The sequence below is a fragment of the Nicotiana attenuata genome, chromosome 5, assembly GCF_001879085.1.
Source record: "Nicotiana attenuata strain UT chromosome 5, NIATTr2, whole genome shotgun sequence".
NCBI lineage: Eukaryota > Viridiplantae > Streptophyta > Magnoliopsida > Solanales > Solanaceae > Nicotiana > Nicotiana attenuata.
In genome coordinates, this window is record NC_031993.1 from 14,438,274 (window position 1) to 14,449,650 (window position 11,377).

Sequence of the window (11,377 nt, forward strand, 5' to 3'; positions counted from 1 at the left end):
GTAATGAAAAAAATGGATCAATCATCCGGCCCGACCCATATTTAATAAAAAATGGGTTACCCATATTATCCATGACTTCTTGTATATGATCACTTTTGGGAGAATTCTTAGTTTCCCTAACTTGAGGAACTCCGAATTTGAGGTTTTACAAATGTAAAAGTTAGACTCATTGGTTATCCATTGGTTACTTATTGGTTATCCATTTTCTAAATGGATAATATGGTTCTTATCCATATTTGACCCGTTTTTAAAAAATTCATTATCCAGCCCATTTTTTAGTGGATAATATGGGTGGTTAACTGTTTTCTTTTAACCATTTTGCCACCCATACCCAAAGCCGAGCTTCTTGCACTATTACAGGGACTGCAAATCGTATAACAAAGAGGTCTAACACAATTGAAAATCAACATAGACTCAACAGAGGTAGTAAGAATGCTTAAAATAGGAAACTATGCTTATGACTCTATTATCTCTGAATGCAGGTCATTAATCCAAAGATTGAGAGGCACAATGGTGAAATACAGCTACAGGGAGAAGAACGGGGTAGCCGACCTACGGGCAAAAGGAGCAAAGAAAGATCTTTTTGGAAGAACAACAATATTGGTAGTTCATCCGTTTGCAAATGAAGCTTTTTGTGCAGACATCCTAGGAACTGTATTTTCAAGGAACATTTTGGAATGTAATACTAATACTGTGGATCAAAACTTAGGGTGTACTTTATACCCCTGTGAAGATGATGTACCTATTTTTCCTTAATTGCTAGTATATAATCATCCCTTAAACCAAAAAAATATATATAATAAATACTGGATACAATATTGTATTTTAATTGAATTTAACAGTACTCTAATAATTGATTCATGGGAATTTTTCGTTCTAACTTTTTCATAGTCCGCATTAATGCTATTTAAGGAATATGATAATTTTAGATGCATTTTAGTGAACGGGTGCACTTAATTCATTATAATAATAAAGTCACAAAATTATTTTTTGTCACACCAAGGTAATCAAACTTTTTCATTATTACAGTAAAGTCAATATTTTACTGGTCACTATAACGACAAAACTTACCCATCAAAGTGGCTTTACAATTATGTTGGGTAAAGTTTAATGACTTTACTGTTATAATGTGCAAACGTTAGTTACTTTATGTTATAAAAAATAGTCGTGTAACTTTACTACTACAACGGATAAATTTCAATGATTATACCTGAAATTAACTCTTTACTAGAACTACTAAAGAATGAATAGAATAAATAATGAAAAGATTTTAAAATGAATTCTGTTTAAAATAATCCAAAACTCAAGGAAGAGAATACATGTCTATTGATCAAAGTTTGGAGATCTTAAATTGCATGGGATCCTTAGCATTGATACATTATTTTTTTTTATCATGTAGTTCGTAAATTTTACTGAATCAAGTGATTGAACAATCGAGAGCAATTTACTTGCGATCCTTGATTGAAATTTATAACGAGCATCTAATAAATTCACTTTTTCCATTGACCTCAACAAATGATCGAATGCTTTAACTATTAAAATATAAAGAAAAATCTCTAATATTAGTAAAATAAGCTAGTCAATTTCAGGTCGTTAAAAGGTGAACTTTCCATCAACAATTTAAAAGTCTTTTGTGCGGTCTAAGGATACCAGCTTTTTGGGAGTTTTTCATACTTCTAGTCTAACTTAACTTGAAAAAACTTATTCCGTGGTCACCGGTAATAACCTTTGGTAACGACTTTTCTATTATTATTTTTTTGATAACAGTAGTGCCCGGGCCAGCCTGCGCACACCTCGACTAATTCCACGAGATACCTGCCACCTACCACCAGCAACAAGTTACTAGGTAACTCTATCCACTAAGGCTTGGATAGATGGGAAGAAATCACCTACTTATTTTTTGACCACTAGACCACACCCTTGGGTGCTGAAACTTGAGCATTTCTATACATAATAAATTTGTTTCAATTGGTCAATAGAAATGTGTGTAAAAACTTTCATAAGGTACAAAAATGTAGCTCAGTCTAGTCTGAAGAAAAGTGAGACTGAAAACTACAGTAAAAAGAATAGATTGTTACCGGTTTCCTATTTGGCGTGGTATATGCATGATATGTCACCTCACCTAAAACACTAAAACCAAAATATGACTACTTTCAAGTTTCAAGGGATAAAAGTTCACATTTTGAATTTTGCAAAGTATATCTCGTATAAAATGACCAAAGGAACACTAAGTCTAATGAATTGGACACTGAAAGGTTGATTCATTTTTCAACTGGGAACAGGGTGCAGGGAAAATACTGCAGCTAGAACCAGAGATATATTCACAGTTCCACTTCATATTTGGGGCTAGCCCGAATATACTGACGTTTTCCATGTGTATGTCCAAAAATGGTGCTTCCTCAATGCCCTCTAGCAAGGGCGGTCTCTTTGATTCCAGACTGACCACGTTACTGATACGAATACCTCTTACTCTAGGTACTGCTTTCGGATCCCATCTCTCGTCGGGGTGGTCATTTGCTCCCCTGCTAAACCTAATCGGCACTTTCACTCGTTCCATTTTCATGTTATTTATCGTAATGTTGGTAATGTATCCGCCTCTTCCTCTATCAGTTTTAATTCGCACGCCAGCTGCTGAATCTCTAACATATAAGTCTTCTATGATGACATTAGAAACACCTCCGGACATCTCACTGCCAATACCAACTCCTGAACATGTTGGAGTTGTGCCTGTCACTCTCCTTACAATGATATTTGAGCTTGGACGAGCCATTTTCATGCCGTACTGGTCCCAACCACTTTTCACTGCCACAAGGTCATCACCACTTTCGATGTAACAATCTTCGACGCACACATTCACGCTGGAGTCTGCTAACAAAACAATTATGTGAATAAAATAAAAAGTTGTTAATACTCTTAATCATACACTCTAGTTTGACATAAGTAATAAAGTAGAGTGGACACCTATGTATGCCTGAGATACAGTGGCGGAGCCACATGTAATCAAGGGGTGTCTGATACCCCTTTATATTAAAATTATAGGATATAAACTACAATATAGAATTTCAAGATCATTATTCTTTCTCCTAGTGGAAAATTTCAGGTATTACATACAGAGGATATTTTTCTGAGCCGAGGGTATATTGGAAACAACCTCTCTACCTTCACTCGGTAGGGGTAAGGTCTGCGTATACACTACCCTCCCCAGATCCTACCTGTGGGAATATACTGGGTTTGTTGTTGTTGTTGTTGTACATACAGAGGATATACCTGGGTCTATGCCATCTGTGTTAGGGGCATTCCAAGGAGCCAAAATAGTCATGTTTCTGATTACAATATTCCTGAAGCAAATGCAATGTCAAGTGTCACTTTACCAGCTAATATGCGATCATTTGGTGAATAAAAGTAGTTATCGTGAGGAAAGCTAATGAAAGGAGGAGAGAACATGTTTATTCAGCAAAGTTTTATTATTGTACTCCACATCTTTAAAGATTCTTTCTTGCCCTCAACATTCAAGACTAGCAGGAAAGACTACTTTGGCAACACTGGATCCTTTAAATATACTGGTTAATTATAGACGTCTAGTTATTTGATTGATTAACTGAATCGTAATATCAACTTATCAGAAAATATTATGCAGCAACAAATAGCAATTTCCAAGTAAAACTAATTACTTCTCCATTCATTAGCTGCCTAAAGACCGGGAACCAAACAAGTAGAGGCAAGCAGTGTCATAAAAAATAGATAGAGCAATTATCAAGAGAGCAGGGACCTGCAATAGACAGGATGAATTGTCCAAAACGGGGAGTTGAGGAATGTAAGATTATGGATCAGGATGTTCTGAGAGTTAATCAGCTCAACGAGATGGCCTCTGGTGTGGACCAGTGTTCTATTCCACCAAAGCTCCCACCACATCTTTCCCTGGCCATCTACAGTCCCATTTTCCCCTGAAATTAAGCTCAAAAATTTGAAGAGGCAGACAGAGAAGCAGTCACACTAGAAATTCATTATTATTAGTATTTGAAAGAAAATGGGGGAATTGGGGGAAAAAATTATCATCGAGATGAACTTATCAAAAGGAAAAGAAAGGAATGATCACTGAGATAAATATAACCACAAGGCATATAATATTGCAGACTCATCAGAGTCCACATTTTAAGTAGACTAAATAGAACGCTTACTTCTAAAACTATATACTATGAGCATGCTCACATATTATGATACAGGTGTAGTGGTCAAAAAGTTTAGCTACCATTTTTTATGAGGCAATAGTACTTAATATTCAATTTATATTCTTAGTAGTAGAAAGGTCATTGTTTGCAAAGCCCTCATTTGCAAGTGTGTATACAAAGCCCTCATATGCAAGAAATGTTTGAAAGCAAATCTTCTCTAGTGAAATTCTAAATCTGACAAATAGAGTAATTCCTGAATCTGGATTATCCCCTAAACAAATCTTTTGACAAATATTTTGGACAATTAAATGCAATGATTAAGATGGAGTACTCTTGTAGCCTTTGTGTTGGATCTTTAACATGTGCACTTATCCAGCAAAGGACCTTCAGCATTTATTAACGCATATGACGCATTGTTTATCGGCAAATCTGAGTATATATATTCTTCAATGACAATACTCAATCCTTAAAAGTGTGGTCAAAGTAATTTCCAACTTTTGAAGTCGCATGTCAGCAGCTCTAACACAGGGAGGGAGGGGAGGAGAGGATGAAAAGGGGAGAGTGTGTCTTTGTGTATGTGTAGCTCTGTGTGTGTGTCAGCATATGAGAGAGAGAGAGAGAGAGAGAGAGAGAGAGAGAGAGAGAGAGAGAGAGAGAGAAAGAGAGAGAGAGAGAGAGATCCAAATTGAAAACGTGGATAATAATCATCTTGGCGTCTATTTTCCTTAGTCATCCCCCATTCCATTCTACTCCTTTGTGTTCTCGTTTACTAATTCTGAGTATCTGCTTCAACACAAAATCCTCAACTAACATAGTCTATTAACTAATTACATGTTAGAATAGCAGCTCCTATGTAACAACCCAGTAGGAACTACAGTTAGGTTCTACATTCTGCCACCATCACATGCCTAAAAACCAAAATGCAACAAATCTTATCAATCCAACCTATTAGATCTTACAGACATCATATTCAAGGAACTTCAACATTAGAATAGAATTCCACCTTTTGTTATGGTCCCTCCTAACACAGAGGCAGAACCAGGATTTGAAGCTTATGAGTTCGGAATTCTAGGTCTTTTTAAGTTATTGGGTTCCAAATTAATTATTTGTACATATTCAATGGATTTCTTAAGATAAATATAGGGTTTGGACCAAAGTTACTACATTCAGCCGAACCCATAACCCAAAGGCTAGCTCCGCTCCTGTCCTAACATGTTTAGTTTAGCACACCATTGACCAAACAGACCTTCCTATAGATGTGTATGTAGCCTATAGTGTCGTCCGAAAGAAAATTAAGGCTAAGCATTTCCAGCTGCCAAATGAATACTTCAAATCTAGTACCTAGTAGATATTTCAATTAAAGGACATCAGTAAACTAAGCAAGCAACAGCTCACCCTCACTGCAGATTTTTACTTTTTATTTTTTTGTCAATAAAGACAAGGACTAAAATCTTTCTAAAAGGCTCGAAAACAAACAGTTAGCATATTAATGCTGTGCTTTTAATCAATACATATTTTGTCATTACGATATCCTTTATAAGTAGTAAGTGCAACTACTAAGTTGTCACTTACTTGGCAAGAACAATAATGACTTCTAACCATATGGGGTAAGAAATTACCTGTAATTACAACATTGGTGAGACCATTTCCATGAATGAGGCTAATATGTCTCGCTCCCAGTCTTTCTCTCCCTCTTCCATATGAAGGCAGAGCATTGATTAGTGGCCATTCCTTTAGATCCTTTTAACAAAGAGAAAAGAAATTCAGAATTTTGTGATATGAAATTATACAAGAATAGCACAGTAACTTTCACCTTCCCAAAGAAAGAAAAGAGCAGTAAAAATAAACAAGTGTTTGGACTGGAATGCCATGTGAGACAAAGTAAGACCTTGGACCCTAAAACAAAACAAAGGAAGGACTGCCCTTAGCCATCAGGGGATAAAATAATACGACTTCTTGGTATAGTAACTGGATCTAGGCCAGCGCTTGGGGATCAGATCCAAAAACAACAAACCCAGTGTAGTCCCACAAGTGGGGTCTGGGGAGGGTAGTGTGTACGCAGACCCTACCCCTATCTTTAACAAGGCAGAGAGGCTGTTTCCGGTAGATCCTCGGCTCAGGAAAGATAAAGGGAAGGGGCAATGACAAGCAAACCAATCGGAAAACCAAGCGATAAACATCTATTTAATTGATTCAAATGTGGCCAGATAATTTCTTTGTTAATCCCAATATAATTTGCTCTATAAAGAATCCAACCCCTTCTTCTGCAGTCTTAAGGTAATAGTTACATCTTTATGCCCTAAAGTTATTTTCTTCCCTGTATGTTCTTTGTCATTTTTCTCACCCCATTATAGTACTGAAATTCACCATCTTTTATCCCAATAAATTTAAAGAAAGTAGGAACAAAAAAAAAAAAAACAAAGAATGCAGGGAATATCCCTCCAACCAATTTCTGGCTGCGGATAGCAGAAAACACCAAGATTCCTCTTTCCCACACCAAAAGATAGTTAAAAGTCCACCATCAAGTAGTGGAGTAATATTTTCTACTATATGATCTATATGATAGGGATAGTAGTGATAGATGAGTAAACTAAAGATATACTGAACATATAAAAAGTAAAACTTTGAGCTATTTATTAGAGCACATCACAACATGGATGCACAGATTAAAAACAGATACCTCCCTCTGTCCCATAAACACTATTACCATTTGGGAAGTAAAACAGGTTTTTTTCTTTGATTACCATTTTCTCAAACTCTTTTCAAATATTTCGAATCATTATATGAGTAAATTCAAATATGTAAATTTTAATCTTAATTTTCTTTTTAAAGTACTCTGGAGTTTTGATCCTGGCACTCCGTAGTGAATGGGAAAAAATAAAGAGAAGATTAAGGAATATTAAAAGAGATTAGTAGAAGTAGAAGAATGACCTGAGAGCCCAAGATGACAGCGCCTTGCTCGAGGAAGAGGGTGAAATTGCTACTGAGATTGAAACTTCCCGTAAGCCACCTGCCTTTTGGAACAACCAGCTGGGACCCACCACTGTCCGTGAAACGCGCCATAAATTCCATGGCCCGTCGAAATGCCTTCGTGTTTGAGGTTTTTCCATCCCCTATCCCGCCGAAATCCCTGATCGACTTCACTACTTTCCTTGCTGGCACCTGCTTGAAGAAGTCAGAGCAGCTGCTGCTAATCTGAGGGCCGGGCCGAGAGCCCGAGATTAATCCAAAATCCAAGGGGATCAGCAAGCTGATTGAATATTCCCTGTTGATCTGTAGGAGGCTAATTAGAGCGATGACTGTGAATAGAAGCAGCACAGATGCCCATGAAGGCCTTCTTAAGTTTCCCTTGATTCTGTTGATCAATATCTGGTTTTGTCCTTCCATACTTTCTCTGCATGTAGACATAATCTATGTCTACATGCAGAGAAAAAGAGAAAAAAACTCTCCTATCACAAACAGAGAGACAGATTCCTACTAGGTTTCTTTGATTTGAGTCAACAAACTGGGCTATTCATTCATGCATGAAAAAGAGAATAAGGGGTTCGAGGGTGGTTGGGGTTTTTTCTTTGTCTTATTGATGAAATTTTAGAGTATAGTTTGGAGGATGGTGGCATTTCGCCCAAAGTGCGTAATACTATGTTCCCCTGCTTATCTCACAAAAATTTCAAGTACATGAAAAAAAAAAAAAAGAAACACTAACAAAAATTTCTTCAATCACCACTTATCTAAATAATAGTCAAAGCAATTGGTCACGAATTCCTAAATTAGTTATTGAATTGTTGCCTTCAATTCCAGTGCTATCTTCCTCACACTTTTGAATGGGATACGTAGCAAGAATGAGAGATCAATTCCACTATTCACATCCTGAACAGAAATTCAAAAGCAAAGGGTAAACTACTGATAATGTACCACAGATACTAATTAAGACAGAAAGAAAAAGCACCCGAAAATCACCACGAAAGTCACCATGAGAGCTCGAGATAATTATAATAATAAAGAACAGGAAGCAATGCATACTTAAATTTTTCACATGATGAAAAAAGATCCAAATAAAACACGAAATTCTCACAAATATTAAAAAGGAACGACAAATGCTTACACCTGCAACTACTCTTCAACATCTTGATTCCAGAAGATCATTACGAAAATGTATGAAAATCTCAAACGGCACACAAAACTCCTGACTCTGTATGATGGATGCTTCCTCTATCGATTCACATGCCTTTCAATATCGACTCCTTAACATAAATTTGAGTCTAAGAAATACCTTAAATGTAACAAATAAAGATGCAGCAACTGGAAATCAGAAAAGATGTCTCACAGGAAGTTGTATATTTGATATAAATACACTTTCAATGAAGTTTACTTCATGTAACTCACAAAAGGTGCAAATAACAGTGCAACCGTTGTTTACCTTCGAGCAGAAATAATATTTATCGGGTCATAAAGCACAACCTTTTCTCATCAGAAGAGGAAATTTAATGTTTGCTCACATATTAACTCGCTACCATACTATAAAACACAATCATAAATTAGAAATTTCAACAAATTCACCTTGCAAACCAACAAAGATTGCTCATGTATTAGCACGTTAAATTATAAAACATAAACCTAAAGCAGAAATTTGAATGAACGCACCTCTACAAATCTACAAACACGATATCACTGGTTTTTCCTTTTGTTTGGTGTAAAGGACGGCTTCCTACAGTCTAATATCTTGTAGAGCTCATTAAATACAACCTATACAAATGAAAGTGTAGCAAGATATGAAATAAAAGCAAAACATCAAAGCAAGAGAATTTCAATTGGGCACGATAAGGATACCAATTAAGCGCCATCTTTTTTAAGTGGATAAATTACAAATTAGACATCATAAAAAGGATGAAAATAAAGATAATAGATGACACGACAGACTCTCCGTAAGTTCATTTGCATAGTCCTTTTTTTTGGTAAAAGAGAATCTTATAAAAGATGGTTACCAAGGAAGTGCATGATCAAGAAACATCCTGGTAAGCAAAAAGTTAAAAGGATCTACAGATAGAGAGAAGTAACCACATCAATCAGTAAACATAAAATAGCCGAATATTCATAAGATCTTTGGACCCTGCTGTATATGGACGACTTTTTATCCAAGAAAAAGGACTCATCTAAAACTGCCAAAAAATTTCAACCGGCAGGCCAAGATTTTCTAAAACATGTTTTCCCTAAATTACCTGTCCATTCACATTCTAAGTGACGAAACAAACACAAATATAAGAACTCCATAATAACTCATAGGCTCTCTAAAAAATATTAACACTCTTGATCCCGTCACGACTTGCCTTAAAACTGCCAATCGGTCCTAATTGCTTTGGATCTCTTCATTTTGGAGAAAAGAATCAAAATAAGTGGAGTTGTATTTAAACGCTCTTGGACTAAAGCAACAAAGAAAAATTATTTTTTCTGGAATTCAACTTTCAAAGGCCCTTTTTCCTGTATTAAAAAAGAAAGGTATAGTTTTGACTTTGAAAAAGAATAACCATAGTACAATTCATGTTCTTAACAGCACTCTTGACTCTTATCACCGGGGGCGCACGCATGATTTTTCGTAAGCTGTGTCAATATTTATAGAAGAGCAGAGAATAAATAATATTAATTGCTCCCTCTGTCTCAAATTATCTGCCTTGATTTCTAAAAATAGTTGTCTCAAAGTATTTGTCATTTTAAAAGTTCAAGACTAAATTAATTATCTTTTACCTATTCTTCCCTTAATATTAATTGTTCTTGAAGACTACAAATACCTCAATTATGAGTAAATATTAAATGAAGAGATATTATATCTTAAGAGATAAATAAGGTAAAACAGTCAAAAACCGCTCCTATTTAATATTTTCTTAAGGAGCGTGTAAAAGAGAAATACGACAGATAATTTGCGACGGAGGGAGTATCACATTACCTAACAAGAAATAGCCTTATCCATTGGTTTTGTTGAGTTTTAAGTTAAAAGAGGTCGTGAGTTCAATTCTACCTATATCCAATTTTTGACAATAGAGGCTCTCTCAAATATTTGCCAAAAAAATGATCTGGTTGAGGTTCGAACCTCTTAAGAGCAAAATTAGGAACTTAACCAGTGTGCCAAGCAACAGTATATGTCAAGTGGTGTCATTTCCTTTATCTTATTATTTCCATACCATATTACTATATACATCTCGTATAATTTTCCGACGAAGCGGTGTCACGTAACACTGCTTCGTTCCACGTGCATCCGCCGCTACTTATCACGCGTTCATTACAAAATATTCTCAGAGGCAGAGGCAGAGCCAGAATTTCAACTTTTTGAGTTCTGAATTTTAGAACGACGACTTCAAGTGCTAATAGCTGGGTTCTAAATTTTATATTTGTACATATTTAATAAATTTCTTAATACAAAGTGTACCGTTTGAGCAAAAGCTAATGGGTTTCGTCGAACCATAGCCGGCTTCTAGCTCCACCCCGGTATGTGGTTACTCACAAAATAAACACAAATTCTAAAGAAGAAATAATTATAATAACACAAAAGAAAATTGACTAAATTCAGTGATAAGAAAGCAGAAACAATGAGCAAATAATCTCCATTACCTGGCGATATCGCAGAAGAAAAACCTGAACTTGGAGCAGAGCAACAACTGGAGACAAAAAAACGAAGAATCAAATTGAATTATAATCTGACAAATAGGGAGAATGCTATACTAAAAATTAACACCAACAATAATACTCCGAATTATATAATAAAGAGAAACTTACCACTTTTGAAGATCGTTATCGTTATTAAAACAAAAAATCAAAAGAGAAGAAAAGAAAGGAATTTTTTTGCAACTAATGGATGTCCGCCTGGCCCAGATTACTGATGACCTGATTTAGGATCCGAAAATGACGGAGAAAAATGAGTGAAAGAAGATGAACAAAGGAAGACAACTTTAGAGTTTTCTTTTAACACGACACATTAACGTCTTTTGTGATTGTTTTAACTGAACCAAACGACCCCTTAAAGTGACTTTTCCCTTTTTGTTCCTTTTATTTTTATTTTTTTATTTATAACGGAAGTGATGAATTATTAATAATTTTAAAATGCCAACAAAAATAAGGAAATAAATAAATAGTTTAAGAGACGTGGCACCTTACTTTTCTATTACCCATAATTATATAGATACTACGCGTTACTCTGCGCTTCATGTGGCTGTCCTTTT

At 35.6% G+C, this 11,377-nt stretch overlaps 1 protein-coding gene across 2 annotated transcripts; it reads right to left on the reverse strand.

The window, feature by feature from the left end:
- LOC109225368 (probable polygalacturonase) lies at positions 1,946-11,153 on the reverse strand. Of its 2 annotated transcripts, XM_019390004.1 has the most exons (8): positions 10,935-11,153; positions 10,770-10,816; positions 8,811-8,912; positions 7,101-8,036; positions 5,789-5,909; positions 3,770-3,944; positions 3,268-3,338; positions 1,946-2,865 (listed from the first exon to the last, which is right to left on the reverse strand). In XM_019390004.1, exons 4-8 carry the CDS (start codon positions 7,575-7,577, stop codon positions 2,234-2,236), a joined length of 1,476 nt encoding a protein of 491 aa, XP_019245549.1. In that variant the 5' UTR covers positions 7,578-8,036; positions 8,811-8,912; positions 10,770-10,816; positions 10,935-11,153; the 3' UTR covers positions 1,946-2,233. The 2 variants fall into 2 exon arrangements, with proteins under 2 accessions (XP_019245549.1, XP_019245550.1); XM_019390005.1 differs by lacking the exon at positions 8,811-8,912 and having other exon boundaries at positions 10,935-11,152.

Excerpts from the sequence above, each read along its gene's own strand:
- LOC109225368 (XM_019390004.1), bottom strand. The coding sequence starts at position 7,577 with ATGTCTACATGCAGAGAAAGTATGGAAGGACAAAACCAGATATTGATC. Across the intron at positions 3,339-3,769 it reads ATTCATCCTGTCTATTGCAG|GAATATTGTAATCAGAAACA; the intron begins GTCCCTGCTCTC and ends CATTTGCTTCAG. Across the intron at positions 2,866-3,267 it reads CACAGATGGCATAGACCCAG|ACTCCAGCGTGAATGTGTGC; the intron begins GTATATCCTCTG and ends TTTTGTTAGCAG.